This window comes from Giraffa tippelskirchi, chromosome 7, assembly GCF_054371585.1.
Source record: "Giraffa tippelskirchi isolate mGirTip1 chromosome 7, T2T-mGirTip1v1.2.pri, whole genome shotgun sequence".
NCBI classification, from domain to species: domain Eukaryota; kingdom Metazoa; phylum Chordata; class Mammalia; order Artiodactyla; family Giraffidae; genus Giraffa; species Giraffa tippelskirchi.
The window spans coordinates 103,747,919-103,766,823 of record NC_137281.1 but is presented as its reverse complement, the minus strand read 5'-3'; the positions used below and the strand labels follow the sequence as shown (position 1 = coordinate 103,766,823).

Here is an 18,905-nt window from a genome sequence, read left to right as displayed (position 1 = left end):
ATTTGCATCTCTACCTGACAAAATTCTACTAGTTGAGTTGTAACTTCACTAAGTCTTCAATCTTTAATACTTTGATAAACCAATGCTTGGGTCACGAGTACAGCTAAACAATACATCTTTAACATAATATTTTAATTCTAAATTCTAATTTCTAAAACTGTATGTTATTAGTATTATATCAAGGCATAACAAATTACTTAATGACTAAAAACAACATTTTTTTATTATCTAAAAATTTCCATGGGTCAAGTGCCCAGGAAAAGTTAGTATAAACTTCTGCTCAGGATCTCCTACAGCTGTAATCAAGGTGTCAGCTGGCCCTATTCTTATCTGATGGTTTCATTCTTGTCTGATTGAACTCATTGCCATGCTCATTCAGATTGTTGGCAGAATACATTTCCTCATGGCTGTACATATAAAGGCCTGCAATTCTTACAGGTTGTTTACTGGAAGTCAGATCCTAGAAGTCATCCACAATTCCATGCCATGTGGCTTTCTCCGTATGTAGTTCATAAAGTGGCTCTTTGTGTCCTCAAAAAGAATTCTCTAACTCCTAAGGTATCTTATGCAATGTAATATAACCATGGTCATAACATCCCATCACCTTTGATACATAATAGAATCTAATCAAAGGAGTGGTATCACATCACCTTTGCCTTTTTGGTTAAGAAATAATTTAAGGATCCTGCTCACATGCAAGAGAAGGAAATTTTAAGAGAGTGTTATTCACTGATGAGTCACTTTAGAGTGTACCACACAGACGTATAGTTCTTTTTAAATCACACAGCTTTGATAATTTTTAAGGAATTTTTATGACTGATGCTATCACACAAAGATTAGAAGACACAGAAAGAATCACTGACACTATAAAGACAGGGAATTAATATGGTTATTAACCATTCTCATCAACATGGCTGAAAGTAGATTTAATTCTCTATTATTATGCTTTGGTTATCAATTTAGTCATCTATCCAAATGCTATTGAGTACTTAATTATATACCAACTATCAAGTGCTAAAATACAAACATGAGTGCAACTAAAGTCACTGCCCTCAAAAACTCACAGTCTGCTAAAATATTCAAACATGGAAGGAAGCAATTATAATGTAGTATAGTGAATCTTATAATCACTTATATTGAATCTTAATGGAGATGTTTATGTGCTGGCACAAAGGAGTGGAATACTGAGCCTTCCTGGTATTAGGAAAAGCCTCACTGGAAAAGTGTATTTGGAGCTGGGGGTTCTTAAGGATAAATCAACATTCCCAGGAAGGTAGGGAGAATGTTGCATTGCAGTGATGAATCTTCAAGTTTAGCAGAGAGAAGAGTACACCAAAAGCATGGGGCCAAGTCATACATTGGTATCCTCAAGGAACAGATTGAAATAAGGAATTTTGAGGAGGTATATTACTTAGAAAGTGGCCCAACATGCAGAAGAAGATGCGTATTAGAATGCAGCAATTAAATAATTTCTGTGAGAAAGAGGAGTTTAATTCTGTTAGGACTTTCTTAGGAAAGAATTGAATGCTTCTTAGTGACTCCAGTGACTGAGAGTTCTTCAGACATGTTTAGTCCCCCTCACTCGGTAGGTTGCTTGTATCTGGGTTAAAGATGGTACCTATGGACTAGAAAAAGTCTTAAAACACAAAGAAAAACCACTTATGGCTGACATATTGATAGTTCATCTGTAGCGCCAAATGAATTCTCACAAAACTGTCTATGGCATCCACAGGTGAAATTAGAAGTGGGCAATGAAGATCTCTGCTACTGAGATTAAGCTAATAAATTGCATCCAAAATTTAGTAGAACTAAATTACTGAGTATGGGATGGAAATAGTATAGGAAGAGTTCTGAATGACTGTCTAGTAAGATATGAAGGGACAGATAACTTGGCCCTCAAATAAGATGGAACTAGGAGTTGGGGAAAAATCAATGGTAAAGATCTAATAGAAGCAGAAGAGATCAGGAAGAGACGGCAACTATACACAGATGAACTGTGAAAGGTCTTAATGACCTGGATAACCACAGTGGTGTGGTCACTCACCTAGAGCTGGACATCTGGATTGTGAAGTCAAGTGGGCCTTAGGAAGCACTACTGCCAATAAAGCTAGTGGAGGTGATGAAATTCCAGCAGAGCTATTTAAAACCTTAAAAGATGATGCTATTAAATGTGCCATACTCAATATGCCAGCAAATTTGGAAAGTCCAGAAATGGCCACAGGACTGGAAAAGGTCGATCTTCTTCCCAATTACCAAGAAGGGCAGTAGTAAAGAACGTTCAAATTACCTGACAGTTGCACTCACTTCCCATGCTAGTAAGGCTATGCTCAAAATTCTTCAAGATAGGCTTCAGCAGTACTTGAATCAAGAACTTCCAGATATACAAGCTGGGTTTAGAAAAGGCAGAGCACCAGAGATCAAATTGCCAACATTCACTGAATCATAAAGAAAGCAAAGGATTCCAGAAAAACATCTACTTCCGCTAAATTGACTACACTAAAGCCTTTGACTCTTTATGAGTCAAAAGAGATGGGAATACCAGACCATCTTACCTGTCTCCTGAGAAACCTGTATGTGGGTTAGGAAACAACAGTGAGAACCTTATATGGAACAACTGACTGGTTCAAAATTGAGAAAGAAGTACAAGAAGGATATTTATTGTCATCTTGTTTTTTTAACTTATATGCAGAGCACACCATGCAAAAGGCTGGGCTGAATGAATTACAAGCTGGAATCAAGATTGCTGGGAGAAATATCAACAACCTCAGATATGCAGATGATACTACTCTAATGGCAGAAAGCAAAGAGGAACTAAAGAGCCTCTTGATGAAGGTGAAAGAGGAGAGAGAAAAAGATGGCTTAAAAGTCAATATTAAAAAATCTAAGATCATGGTATCAGGTCCCATCACTTCATGGTGAATAGAAGGGGAAAAGGTGGAAGCAATGACAGATTTCCTCTTCTCGGGCTCTAAAGTCACTATGGATTGTGACTGCATTCATGAAATTAGAAGATGACTCCTTCTTGGAAGGAAAGCTATAACAAACCTAGACAGTGTATTAAAAAGAAAAGACATCACTTTGCCAACAAAGGTCTATATAGTCGAGGCTATGGTCTTTCCAGTAGTCGTGTATGGATGTGAGAGTAGGACCATAAAGAAGACAGAGAACTGAGGAATTGATGCTTTCAAACTGTGGTACTGGGGAAAATTCTTGAGAATCCCTTGGACAGCAAGGAGATCCAGCCAGTCAATCCTAAAGGAAATCAATGCTGAATACTCATTCGAAGGACTGGTTGATGCTGAAGCTGACGCACCAGTATTTTGGCCATCTGATGCTAATAGCCAACTCACTGGAAAAGACCCTGATGCTGGGAAAGATCGAAGGCAGAAGGAGAAGAGGGCATCAGAGGATGAGATGGTTAGATGGCATCACCAATTCAATGGACATGAACTTGGGTAAACTCCAAGATATGGTGGTAGACTGGGAGGCCTGGTGTGCTACAGTCCACGATGTTGCAAAAAGTTGGACATGATTGGTGATTGAACAACAAAAAGAGTTGGAAATTCAACTAAATAACTTACCAGTATTGATATACTGATTATTTTCTTCCAGTATGCCTCAATGTTTATGTTTCTTTATTGGTTCTAAATGTATACATAGTGTACATAAATATTAAGCATATACTATTTAAAATACCCTGTAAAATATCATTTCTAATTGTTTGGTAACATTTTTCTTTGGTAAATGTCTTAATTTACTTCATTATTTTTAGTGACGTCATTCTCATTTTTTCAACTTTTTATCTGTCTGAAAGAAAAGTGACTTCAGAAAGAAATTATTTTTCATTCTTTCAGATTATTCCCTTACAATAGGTTTCAGAATTAGGGTTTTTGGCTGAAAGTTGTTGATAGTTTAAGAGTGCTAACATTTTCTCTTACATTTTTCTCAAAAAAATAAAACAAGCTATAGTTAAATCAAGAATAGATGAAGACAGTGAGGACCGTATCGATAATGGTAACAGTGATTGTACAGATAATCAAGTTGTAGCTCTAAGATTACCCACACCTCATGAATCTCACCTCCTAGTTTTCACACTTTTGTATAATTTCCTCCCCTTGGATCTAGGATGGTTCTATGGCTCATTTGTATCAGAGAACATGCTCCACATGATGCTGTATATCCTGAATAGCTGGTTTAAAATATTATAGCTGACTCTGGCCTCAGGCTTCTTATTCCAAGGGAAACCTGAGAAGTCTATGTACCTGAGACAGTCACATTGCAAAAAGATCAAGCTGCCAAGTGGAAAGGTTAAGTGGAGAGTGAGAGATACCTGGCTACTACAGGCTATTCTTGATACTGTAGATGAGGTACAACATATGTGTAAATCTAGAAGAAATCATATTAGATGTCCATACCTGGCCAGCCTTCAGATACTTCCAGCCCAGCTGCCAACTGATTGGAAAGACACGAAGGACTCTATACAGGAACTGCCCCCAGTGAGCTCAATCAACACACAAAAACATGAGAAATTAAAATGAATCATTGCTTTGAGCCATCAAATTTTGTGGTGTTTTGGCAATTGATAATAAAAAAATAATAATAGTAAAACAACGAAAACCAAAACGTATTGAGGATTTACTATGTTCCAGGCATGACACGAGTAAATTATTACAAACATTAATTTACCTAATTCTTTAGCAATCCTATGTCATGTACATCATAATTTTATCTTTAATAAGTAGGGAAATGTAGGTTCAGAAAATTTTTGTAACTTGCTAAAGGTCACACAGAAAATGAGAAGAATGAGCCTTTAACTCACTTCAATCTGAATTTAACTCTGCTTTTAATCATCTCTGTTAAAATGTCTGTAGTAATGTTTCTTATCAGCATTTACATTTGCAAAGTTTTATTGGTAGAAAATGAATCTGCATTTTGATTTTAGGTATTATATCTTTACTTTTTAAGTGATGCGTTTTTCAGTCTAGAAAAACAGGAAATGGATCTGTGAACTGATAACAATATCAGTAATGTAATAATACTAAGTACTTACATAAGCCACTTTTCTAAATGCTTTTTGATAACTTAATTCTCCCAACACTCCTAGGATAGAAACTGTTACCAACAACATTTACAGGTAGACATTTGAGACATTCAAGATTCAGGATTCAGTATCTTGCCCAACTCTAAGTGGCAGAGTCAGGCCCAGAACATAGGCAGCCTGCCTCTAAGTGTAGTGAAAATGTTGATCGCTCATTCGTGTCTGACTCTTCGCAACCCCATGGACTGTAGCCCACCAGGCTCCTCTATCCATGGAATTCTCCAGGCAAGAATACTGGAGTGGCTAGAGCAGTCTGCATATTAATATTTAAGTTAGCAGTGTATACTGTGTCATGTAAATATACTATACTTTTAATATTTTAAACAAAAATTATTGCTCTCTCAAAACTGATTGAAACCATTACAAAGTAATAAGTCTTAATTTTTGAGAAATCAGTAAGTCACAATAGCCACGATATGGAAGCAGTCTAAAAGTCTGATACTCATTAATACATGAAAACATAAAGAAAATGTGATCCTGCCACACGCAATAAAATGGATGAATCTTGAGGACATTATGCTAGGTGAAATAAGCCAGTCACAGAAGAACAGATACTGTATATGAGATATAAAATATTTAGACTCATAGAGAGTAAAATGGTGGTTGCCAAGGAATGGGGGAAAAGGAAATGAGAAGCTGCTGTTTAACAGGTATAAAGTTTTAGTGATGCAAGATGAATAAATTCTAGGGATCTACTGCACAACCTTGAGTTTGTAATTCACAATACCATGTCCTCTATCTAAAGTTTGTTAAGAAGGCAGACTTCCTTTTAAGTATTCTTACCACAAAATAAATAAATAAATAAAAGCATAAATTTCATGTGGTACTGGAGACTATATGCCTGGTGGTTAAAAATTAATAACCGCATAATTTAGATGATACATACAAATGATGTCATGGTTACAAAAGCGTCAGTTAACTTTTAATCACTATCTTCAGTAGTCTTGGGAGAGAAGGCTATTTTTATTTTGATATTGCCATTTGCTGTTATTTTAATCTAAAGAGTAAATGAGATCCTGATAAATTTGGAGGATATGTAACATGTACCTAAGGAACTACAAAAATGAAGTCCTATCAGCCTAACTTAATTTCTGATTAGTACATGATTATAGCACATGATTAATATTATATAGTGTTGCATTGATAGTCTGCTGTGCAGGCAGCAAAGGCTCCATGTTTAATGAATGCAGATTTATGATTGGAGATGAGGAGTGGACTAAGAGACTGAGTGATCCTTAACAGCATTATTACTTGGCTCTCCTTGGTGTCAACAATAACAGTACTATTTCCCCAAGACTTTTCTTGGTGAGGCTTAACATTTTTTTTAAGCCTAGTAAATGGAAGAGCAGAGACAATGTCAGGCTGAAGGATAATACTGAATCCCATTTAGAAGATTTCATGTATAAAGACATCTGCCTGCCTAATACTCCTTTTTCTGGAGGTCTCTGTTTTTTGTTTGTTTTTTTTCCTATTTTCCACCTATGTTTGCCAACTGTGTTCTTATTTTGTGTGATTACACCAGTTTATTTGAACTGCAAACTACTTTTCTCAAAAAGAGTAATTCTACTTGTACAATTTAGCTCCAAAAGGCTATTGTTTACTAGGATTTCCCTAACAAAACACCACAGATAAGGTGGCTTAAACAGAAGTTCTCTTTGGCTTATAGATGGCTATTTTCTCCCTGTGTCTTTGCATGGTCTTCCCTCTATATCTCCCCTTTTCGCCCATTGCAATGACTTTATTGAATATTAATTACTTCTTTAAATATCCTATTTCCAAATACCTTCGATTTCAACATATGAAATAGCGAGGGTGGGGGCAAAATTCAGCCCATAAGCCCTCCCTCCACTGTGGCTCAATCCTATTCTCCATAGATGCTTCATGTATCCTGTAAATTAAAGAATCTACTACTTAGGAAGCTGATCCTGTGGCAAATCCTTCTTTTCCCTTAAATCAGTGAATACATAGATGTCAAAAATGGCCAGAGAGGAAAAATTAAGTAAATGCATTAAGAAGTAAAAATAAGAAGGCAAACTGAAAATTTTGGCTATAAAATAATGCTATCAAGGATTTGATATATAAAGTGACAATGGCCTTTCCTTATTCTAAGAAGATGTTATTAGGTTGCTTTATGGTTTCTTTGGGAGGTAAAAATCTGAGTCTTTTAAAATCATTTTATTCCCCCCTCCTAATCAAATAAATTGTAAAGCTTCCTAATTTGCTTTTTGAGCACAGTTCTGCATGGAGATTTGTTTAATAGCAAAGGCTTCTATCACAGCAACTTCTAATGGAAGCAACAGGGATGCAATGAAGAATTTAGGAACAGAACACTTACACTTTCTTTTATAACATTTAAGTACTTTTCTTGAAATATTGGAACAATTATTTTGGTTTACCCATGAAAAGCCTTTGGTGTCCTGCCTTTCCCTGCTGCAATCATTTTGCTGCCAAAACTAAATTTTTGAACTTTCATGAAACACTGAACATCAGAAACTGAAGGTAATAGCATGAGTACAAAGCATTTTTGAACATCAAATTGGAATAATCAAGAATTTGTGAAGGACGTATTTACTGATTTTTAGAGGAAATGAGTTGCCTTAACATCTTTGTCACTCTATGTATGTATCTTTGATTTTTCAAAGCATCTCTTATGTTTACTCTTATTATTCTTAGGTGGAGTCTAATGTGTTTGATTTTTTTCCATATTTGTTTTCCGCTGTGGTTTTAAGTAAGTAGATTACCTAAACTCTTGGACTCATGAATGACAATCGATTATCTTCTAATGAATTCTTATATCTCACACATTTTTGCAGTTACAAAAATAATTGGGTGTAAGTGAACAAACTATTTATCTTACTTTAAATTTTAGTTAGAGACATGACCCTATAAGTATTGCAAGATTCTCTGAGAATTTCATACTATGGAAATTTTATAAAACCTATAATGGCAGAAGACAGACATTAAGGCCCAAAATTGCAGCTTAGCCTGAGGATGGCCTTTATGAAGCCTAGTAATGAAAAAAGATGTTTCTGAAAATATGATGCCTTGGGTGACAAATGGAATTTTCTTTTCTACAGGATACAAGAAAACTTATTTTCACTGTTTATGATGCAAGAATCCAAAGTGTATACAGTGTAATATTGCATGCATTAGTGCCATGCTGAAGAAAGAATTTCTACTTTGAGAAACTTGGTGTTGCCCGAAATATAGAAACTAATTTACATAAGATAACATTTAAAGTTCATTTCAACAATACAGCTATTAGTATAACTTTGAATTTATATATATATATATATAAATACCGCTGACAAGTGCTCAGTCATGTCCAAATGTCCAACTCTTTGCAACCCCATGAACTGTAGCCCACCAGGCTACTCTGTCCATGGGATTTTTCCAGGCAAGAATACTGAAGTGGGTTGCCATTTCCTTCTTCAGGGAATCTTCCCAACCCAGGGATTGAACCCACATCTCTGGCATCTGCTGCATTGGCAGGTGGATTCTTTACTGCTAGTCCACTCAGGAAGCCCCAAATGTTATTTTAAAAGGCAAATAAAATGTCCTTAAAATGCATTTCTGTGATTTGTTAAATGAAGGTAAAATATTATTATTGATATATGGACTCAAACCATCAAAAAGTGCATTGATTATGCTAAAATCATTGTATGAATTTGTAATACTCTAGTTAAAAAAACTCATTATAGAGAAATATTTAAGCCCATATTTTAAACATTTGCATTTAAAACTCCAGATACAATTTTATTGCCATATTATTTATAAAATTTATTTTATTACATGTTTTTACAGAATCATAACCTTAAAGTTTTAATATATATGGATAGTCATTGCCTACCCACTGTATTTTTCATACCTATTGCTCAACTTAGAATGAGAAACATTACTCTTAGGGTAGATTCTTTTACTTTTGGACAAGAATAAAAGTTCTTTAAACTAAGCTAGAATCAGCTTATCAATATTAATAGCCATTGCTTTTAGATCTTCCCCGTATAAATGCATTAGGTGTTAGAAAATCTCTTAAAATAGTTGTCATATAACTTTGTTAATTTTCTCATCCCAACATATCTACTGCACATATGAACCAAGCTCCAAGAATTTTATTTTATTTATTAGTTTTTTTTTTCTCTAAGTGTTTTTTTTTATCATTGAAGAAAAAACACAGCAGCAAGTTCTGTGTTGGCTTCAATAAGACCAAATAAAGTAGGCATAGAACTTCATCTCTAGAAATTTAAAATTATTATAGCCAATTAATAGTTAACTCTACATATTTTCCTTCCCAGTTTCTCACTAAGGGTCTTGGTCAACTCTTTTTGAGTGAGGAAATTGCAGCCCACTCCAGTATTCCTGCCTGGAAAATTCCATGGACAGGGTAGCTTCATGGGCTACAGTCCATGGAGTTGCAAAGAGTGGGACACAACTGAGTACACACGCACACACAATAAATAATTATGATCCTGTCCCCAGGTAGCTTATGCTTAGTTACATTTCCTTCTCGGGTTTCATCGTATCTTTTTTTCTTGTTTCCTTCTTTCCTTCCTTCCTCCCTCCCTTCCTTCCTTCTTCATTCCTACTTTTTTTTTCCCTACCTTCTTCTGCCTAGTGATTACTGTTCATCAGTATGAATTAATTCATTTTATTTATCATTTCATTTTCTTCATGTCTTGTGCAGTGGTACTGATTTTCCAATTATTTTCAATGGTTGTTCTTTTATTTTTAAAAATTCTCTGAACTTACCCAGTAAAAAACATTTTGTATGTTAAAAATATAGAAAAACTGTACTATGAGGGGATATAAGGGAGATAAACCCTGAATATTCACCCCAAGGACTGATGCTGAAGCTGAAACTCTAGTACTTGCTCCAGAGATGACTGTTGAACAAATGACTCATTGAAAAAGCCCCTGAAACTGAGAAAGATTGAGGGCAGAAGGAGAAGAGGGAGTCAGAGGATGAGATGGCTGGATGGTATCACTGATTCAATGAAAATAAACTTGGGCAAACTCCGGAAGATGGTGAGGGATGGTGGGGGGCAGAGGGGGCTGGCATACTGCAGTCCACGGGGTTGCAAAGAGTCGGACATGACTGGGCAACTGAACAACAACAATAGTCTCGTTTGTATCAACATAATTACATTTACATCCTTCATATTAAGGAATACGAATGAATTAAACTCCATTCCAGCACATTTGCAGTAGTATATAAGAAATTAATCTGATAACAATAGTAACCTTGTAATTTGAGCTCCATTTTCAATTGATTGTTTATGGTGGTCAAGAAAACCCATTATAAAAAGAACTTGATGTTTAAAAAGCAATGAACATCATGTATATTCAAATAATTGACTGATGAAATGTAATTCTCTTTTATTGCTTAATATACTTGGCCTTTTAGTAAGTTTGTGCAAAACAACATTTCTGACTGCAATTATCAGTGAAAGCTTGAAACTTCAGTATTGACTAAAGAGAGAATTTAGGGAAAAAATATATGGAAATAGAAAAGTGCCCATGCCCTTGAACTGTGGCAATGGACTGAGGAAGAGTCAAAATGTGCTCATATTGGGATATGCTAATCCTTTGAATACCACTTAGATAGGATTTTCCATTGCGGCTGAGCAGCACAGTGGCTTCAGGAGGACCATCCTGATGAGACTGCTATTTGACTGTGTGCTCCAAATTGCATCCTACATAAAATTCTTTCTCTATTCTTAGGTTCAGATCAATTTGATTTGATAATGGACTGCACATAACTTTGCACATTTCTGCTAATCCCTCTGCAGAAAGTAGGGGAGACTGGAATATCTCAATAAGTAACTTGCCTTTTCAGTGGAAAAATAAAAAGAATTTGCAGTTTAAGATGTCTTAAATTTTAGAAAAAATGTCTATATTAAAATAAATGAATAATTTACAGTGTAGAAAATAAATTACTTTGGAGACTAGCAAAACTGGTTTGCTCTTTTCTTTTTTTTTTTTTACAAGAACATTGTGGAATTTTATTTTTTTATGCTCTTCCTTTCTTAGAGGACACAGAGGAATAAGTAAGTGTCATCCTTAAGGGAAAGCACTCAGTTGAGGTCTCCTGTGACATAAAACTTTTCCTTTGGGATGTGGGAAAGATAAGTAAAGAAACAATAAGTAGTAAGCTGACATTTTGGGAAATTGTTTATTGGTCTGGCGTAAAGGGAGTTTTACCTTTCACTTCGTAAATAGCTGTATTTTGATGTTTGTTAGAAGAGAGAAAAGTTACTAGTCTTGTAGGGTTGTGAACTTGCTTCTGAGTGTCCCTGCTCTGTCCAATGACATATCCTCCTCTGGAGTCACTAGCCCAAGAGAAGTCAAACACAATAAAAAGCATAATGTTTGATCTTAAGAGGAGACTTGATATACTTGATATATTTGATATACTTTCTCCCCTGTCTGCTACACCTCATACTTCTATGACTCTAAATGTATTTTTAATGCATTACATATAAACTAGCATCCTAACATAGAGTGCCGGACATCTTCCTCTTTAGTAAGGACAAAAATATCACTTTCATTGCATAATCTTCAGGGGATAAAATCTCGAAGGAATATATTTGGCTGGTAGAAAAATGTAAAGTTCAGTAGCATTGCTTGTTAGACAGTAAGTGCCCAATCATTTTTTATTATATCATTTTTGGAATTACTAATACATAAACATGTATCTGATTCCAAAATTAAGTATATGGCAAACCTTCCTCTGATTAGCAGTAAAGTCACTGATCTTGAAATGTGTGTATAGTAATACCAAAACTCCTTGGAAAATCATGCTATGCTATTTCTGGTCTTTGAGAAATAATGGGATAATTTTATTAGGATTTTTAGAATGCGAATATTCTAGTGTGCTGTTCCTTGAAGTAGATATATCCCACTCCTTCTACACCTTCCACTCTCCTCTGCAAGGCCCACATCTGACTGATAATTGGCACTCTACTAAGAAGTCTGAGTACCACTTAATTGTTAGCACTTAAGAATCTAAGTAGCTTTGTGAAACATCTGTTTTTGTGTTTTGTTAACAGTCATTGTGGAACTCAAGATTTCAATAGAGAATGCTTCACTCTCACATTAGAGACAGGCTTTAATGATTGTTGTAATTCAGATTTTCTTTAAGAATGTTTTGCATAATTTTGTGATAGTTAAATAGCTGCCCTTTCAGAGTCTATTTTCAAGTTATTGTTCTCTTGTTTTCAGCTAGTTTGCCCTCAGCTAATCTGTGTAGCAGTTGGATTTTTTTTTAATTAATTTATTTTTTATTGAAGGATAATTGCTTTACAGAATTTGGCTGTTTTCTGTCAAACCTCAACATGCATCAGCCATACATATACATATATTCCTTCCCTTTTGAACCTCCTTCCCATCTCCCTCCCCATCCCAGCCCTTTAGGTAGCAGTTGGATTTGATAGGCCCTTTCTGTCAATCTCAGCTTCTCTTTCTGTGTTTAGGCTCCTCAGGGCAGTATTCTAATTGGTCTCTCTTGCTTGAGCTATCCCACATTGAAAGTGTTTTGCAACTTTTATATTCCTATGATAAAATAGACCCTTTGTGTCCCCATCTTTTGGTGACATTTTGCTGCTAATGTGAGGCTGGGTGATAATAAGAATTGAATAATGGAACATACTGCATACTTCCCAGATAATAAGCTGTATTTAACAAGGGCTTTCTGAGAGCAGCACCTTAAGTTGTGACTGATGACTTATGGCTGGTCAATATAGGAGATATTTGTGTTCAGGTAAGAAACATTTATATTCTGCTTAAGTCACAACATGTTGGCAGCTTCTTACTCTGCCCATTCAATTGTTAGCATTCCCTCTGAATACTTAAAGCACTTGGAAGCAGTTTCCACTAATTGTAGAAATTTAAAACACACACACATATCTTAGTGGTTCCATTTAGATTTATAAAAATATATTCCTACTTTAAAAAAGGAAATTTTCATGTCAAGTATTGCAGCAAAACTTTTCTGAGTTTCCATTGAAATATACTGATAGTATGGCCTAAAAGCCAAGAGGATTCTTGGCCACAACAGAAATAGTCCACATGACAATATGACATATATTAAGTATAATTATTAAAATATACTTAAATATTTTTCAAGTTGATAAAAAAGGATAAATGTTTTACCACAGAATACAGAGACCTGTATTATAGTCCCAATTTCATAAACTAACATAACATTCTATAATCAATTGCTGGACATGCACTTCCTCTTCTCATTTTTAAACTAAACTGACTTTATCAACTGGTTTCTAAGATTCCTTTTACAATGAAAATTCTATGTCTTTTATGTGAATTGGTGAAGAATCAGAAAACTAGAGTGATAGCTTTGAAAGCTGAAGAGTTAGTTATGACTCCTGCTTTTTGATTATCAGAATTTAAAAGTTGGCATTCATTAACATTAGAAGATGTAAAGGGAGTCAAATGCAAAAATATTCCATATCACCAGCTTCTGGCCATTCCCACTAAAGAGGTTAATAAATAAAAGGTGGAAAATTCACTTTTGTCCTTTTCTATTTTAATTATGAGTACTAACTAAAGTCATATGTGGGTTCAAAGAATACAGAGAATATTTAGGAGAAAATCAAACATTTAGTTAGATAAAATCAAGAGACAGCCTTACTGTGGCAGGCTCTAATGCCAGCTGTGTGGTTCTACAGCAAAGCCAGGAACAGGGACAGATCTGGGAAACAATCATAATCACAGAAGGAGACTAAGGGAACCCAGCCAAAATCAAATTACTGAAAGGGCAATTGGGCCCCTGAAAAATAATTTGCAATGAGGTGGTAGAAAATGGGGCCAGGATTGGACTCTGAAATAAGGTCTCAAAGGAGCATCACTGCCAGTCCCGCACCTGCCTACCCCTAGTCATCCTGCAAGCACACCAATTCCCAAATGAGAGGATCTGTGAGCAAGTCCAAAAGTCATTACCCTACACTGCAGTTGCAAGCCAGCCATTCCTAGCAAGGGGGGGATCTTAGGTGATGAAGCAGAGAAAGGAAAGAGCATCTTCCCTGACACTTCAAAGAAATACTTCCTGACAACAGCTAGCAGGGAAAAAAATATCAGAGTTGGTGCCATACCTATACTAACTGTTGGACTGGGCTGTCCATTATGGTTGTTTCTGAGACTCTGGTTTCAACAGCTGAAGCATGAGTAAATATAATAAAATATTATACCTGTTGTATATCAGGATTTGGGACCTGGTTAGGGATAGTGTTGACAGCAAGAATTATTTCGCTACAGGGATGACACATATCAGAGGATCACTCCAAGGAAATTAATTTGGAAACTCAGTTTTCTACTTTCATCACCTTGCACTCCTTAGTGCCTAACCACATCCCTGAAAACTCCTCACCTAACATCAAGCAAATATGACATAGAAGGGCATGTGATTCACCTCTCTACTAATGCCCTGGGCTTCCCTGGTGGCTCAGAGGTAAAGAATTCACCTGCCAAGGCAGGAGATGCAGGTTTGCTCCCTGGGTTGGGAAGATCCCCTGGAGAAGGAAATGGCAACCCATTCCAGTATTCTTGCCTCAGAAATCTCATGGACAGAAGAGCTTGGTGGCCATAGTCCAGGTGGTTGTAAGGAGTCAGACACAACTTAGTGACTAAACAAATACAAAAGTTCTACTGCTGCCCTGCACGGCCCCTCCCCCTCTATCAACCATTTGGCCAGTGGCAAAGAATTCAGTGCCTTCTGCGGGCAGGAATGAGATTTGTTCTCTTAGCTCATGGGGTAGATGATCAGAACTGACTCCAGACATCTAGTGGTGAAATCTCAAGCAGGTTTTACATGCCTTCACAGTTTGGATAAATGTAGAATTCTAGGCTTGAAAACATTTTCCCTCAGAATGAAATTTTTTTTTTTCTCCACTGTTTTCTTATACTCAGTGTTAACATTTGAAATAATGAAAACTAAGAAAATGTGAAGGAACTGTGATTATGGAGATGACAATATGCACTAGCATCATTGATGCTGCTACATTCTCATTATGCATGAAGAGTCTATAGTTATCCAGTTACTCAAACATACAAAAATCAACATAATATCATCATAGTGTATAAACTCCAACATGGTTTAAACAGATGATTTGTTACCTGGCGTGAGACATACTCCAGGTATGTCTGGAGTTGAGGCTGATTTAGGATAGGCTGTAGATTGAGGCTGAACACAGAGACTTGGGTACATGGGAGAGCCCACAGGAAAAGTAAAACTAAGAAAGTATGTAACTGTCATGAAAAATAGAACAACTACTTTCTATCACTTTTGATAATGTTCACTGATCAGATTGCCTCCAGTTTCAATAAAATATCTCATAATTACAAAGACCTAAACTGGCCTCAATACCAAGTAAGGTTTTCATAAAGAACCTATGCCACCTGGTCATGCAAGATATGTGTGTCTGGGGGATTTCATCTTCTTTAGAGCTTCTGCTAATTACATGCCTATAGAAGCCATAGCAGAGAAGGAAATGGCAACCCACTCCAGTATTCCTGCCTAGAGAATCCTGTGGACAGAGGAGCCTAGTGGGCTGCCATCTACGGGGTCGCACAGAGTGGGACATGACTGAAGCAACTTAGCAGCAGCAGCAGCAGCAGAAGCCATAGTGGATATTAAGTATCTCTGTAAACAGTTTCTCTCCATCCATACACATGAATGTATTAAGGACCAGCATTTGGAATAGTTGACATATGAAGTTAAAACATCAGAATCTCAGCCTCCTCTTGGCATCATCTTTTGTGTCCATTGACATTCTCCACCCTTCAAACTATCCAATAGCTCCTTCATAATAACTTGGTCTGATATATGGCATTAACCTATTCAATTTGACTTGGATCTATTTGGATCATTTATTTTCAAGGAAATTTGTATATTTATACTTTTAATTCATGATTATAAAATAAGAGAAATGTCAACATTAATAGTTGCATTTTAGAAAGGTACATGAGCTCTCTTCTTGACCTGAAAACATAAAATACAAGATGTGACAGTGAAGATTTGGCACTTTAATAAATACTGTGTTGAAGTTGAGAGTGAGAAGAAACCAGCATTGTGTATCTGTGTCCCAATACCCACCTCAATTATTCACCTATAGTAGACAGTTCTTGAAAACAGTTAATAGAGGTTAATTATTTTAGGAGTTGCTGAGGTATAGAACAATGTACTGGACATGTCATTTGTAAGAGTGGAGAAAGTAAATGATCACACTTACACAGAGTTTAGATACAGTGAAAGTCCAGGTGGAGATATGGGATAGAATATATAAAAAGTAGTAAAGATTCAAGAGAAAGTTGTATAGTAATCCATGTAAAAGTAATAACTGGATGATGAAAGTGAATAATGTCCCCGAGGGAAGGAATCTGGAGAAAAAAAGAAAAAGAAAGTAAAGACCTAGCGAGCAGCGGCTGTACAAGAAAATCTTCTGGACAACCGCAAGACATTGGGCGAGTCTGGCTTCACCATCCAGACAGCACAGCCTCAGGCCCCAGCCCTGTGTGGCTAGTGTTCAGGGCAGATGAATCATTTGAGGCCCTGCGCATCGAAGCTTTTTCCAGTCCAGATGTGATGAAGCCACAGGACTCAGGAAGCAGTGTCGATGAACAAGCTGTGCAGTGAAAGCCCCTCCCCCTCCCCCACAACTGCCCCTCCCCCTCAACTGCCACCACCACCACCCCTCCACCCCATAAGAGAGATTTGGGTGTCAAAAAAAAAAAAAGCCATGTAGAATGTCCACAATGATGACATGAAAGGAGATAAAGGAGCCAGTCAAACAGGCAGAAAAATCACAGAGGTAGGAGGACAGGAATGGAGGCCAGAGAAGCCAAAAGAGCACAGTGCATCAAGAATGAAGAAGAAGGGAGAACAAAGGGAGAGAGAAGGGAAATTTTTGACAGTGAAGAAAGTGGGATGATAAAGCAAAAAAAAAGGAAGATAATTATTATGCCAATTTACAGGAATCATTTTCTTTGTAAATGGTTAGTTTGGGCCTGGTATGTTACAGGCACACCCTCTGAATGTCAGACGGACTACTTTAATTAGTGAATAATATAATGAATGGAACTGAGGTGTCAAACAATTAATTAGCGAAAAGTCGCATTAGAGGTTGGATGACAAAGTTTTCAGAGAACCTACATGCCACTGTGTCGTGACATTCACCAGCAACACTCAACAGCTTAAAATCAATCAAAAGGAACTCTATGAGCACTACAAGACCTGAAAAGAAGAAAGGCAGGTGAGCCAGGTCACACAGAGGTGATAATTTTCTAGGCATCAGATAGACCAACGACCAGGCTGATCATAAACCACAGGCCAGAGAAGAAAATGCATAAGAACCCTCCCCCCCCCCAAAAAAAGGGAAGATAATGAGCAATCATAAGATAAACTGACATTACTGATATTACTCTAAAGTTCTGTACACATTCATTGAGGACTTGATGTACTCACCTTCCTCTCCTCTTAACATTAGCTACCCACAGCCAGTGACTCACCTTCACAGGTCTTGTCCCTCATTCATCCTGCTCTCATGCCAACAGCAATCAGCCACACAGAAGGGTGACATCTCACTGAGTTGAGGAAAACTGAAAGTCTGCAGTCCTAGAAGACAGAAAGCTTGGCTCACTGATTTACTCATTATAGATTTTATTTCTGTCCTTCCCACCTACCTGTTTTGTCAAAGGGAACTCAAGGAGCAACGTTGTTAAAGATTCAAATAGATACAGTTTTCCCCATATTAACGGCTCCTGTGCAGGATCAGTACAGTCACACACAAACAGCTGCATGAAACAGCAAGCACAGCAGTTAATTCCAGCCCCAGGAGCTGGTGACCAAGTCACACTTCAGAGATGTGGAGTTGCCAGATTGAGATTGTTCAGCATGGGGAATTATTGTCTATGGTTGTTTTGGTTTTCTGAAGATAGCCAAGCAGAGCTGTTAATGAGGAGAAATAAGGGGTATCTGATTTTCTTAAGAGGCTTTTTGCCATTTTCTAGAAGTACTTTAAATTTAGTTTTTATTTTATGATGGTGAAAGGTGAACTCCAGAGCAGTATTATAAAGTTGTCCCTTTAAATTTTAATAATTTAATCATTTCTGTGTTGATTACTATAGTAATATTCAACTTGAAAAGAAGTGAAAGTGAAAGTCGTTCAATCATGTCCAACTCTTTGTGACCCCATGGACTATACAGTCCATGAAATTCTCCAGGCCAGAATACTGGAGTGGGTAGCCTTTCCCTTCTCCAGGGGATCTTCCCAACCCAGAAACTAAACCCAGGTCTCCTGCATTGCAGGCAGATTCTTTACCAGCTGAGCCACAAGGGAAGCCCAATATTCAACTTAAACATAGAATATGTTTTTTTAAAGTGTATAGAAAAATATATGGGGATAAAGCTATACAATATTCCATGAATAAAAGTAGAGATTATATAGTAAATTAGATGCAAAGTCACTTTGAAAATAACACTCTACATACAGATTCAAGGCATAATCCCAATCATTTAAGAAAGGTATAAACAGAAAAAGAAACCTGCATATCAGGACCTCTAGTGTTGTATGAGCAGTGCACTATATTAGAAGCTACAAAAATTACATTCACTGGTTAATTCAACACATGTTATATACTTTGTGGAAAGCACTCTGCTAGATATTGGAATTTAATAAAAAAAAAACTGATATGAATTATTTAAAATCCTGTACTCTTTCATTGATTACATTACACCTATCCTTTCACTTTTATAAGAACATCACTATGGTTTTAATAATTTTTTAAACTATTAGTT

The 18,905-nt window shown here is 36.5% G+C and overlaps 1 protein-coding gene across 3 annotated transcripts in view; it reads right to left on the bottom strand.

Moving 5' to 3' along the window:
* The window catches only part of LOC145514141 (uncharacterized), a 959,076-nt gene that overhangs the window by 558,220 nt on the left and 381,951 nt on the right, over positions 1 to 18,905 (bottom strand). For all 3 annotated transcript variants that reach the window (XR_014059866.1, XR_014059862.1, XM_081511229.1), the window contains one exon: positions 17,618 to 17,723. Coding sequence is in view for 1 of the 3 variants with exons in the window: in XM_081511229.1 (XP_081367355.1) it covers positions 17,618 to 17,639 (22 nt within the window). In the remaining 2 variants the exon portion in view is untranslated. The remainder of the gene's footprint in view (positions 1 to 17,617; positions 17,724 to 18,905) is intronic.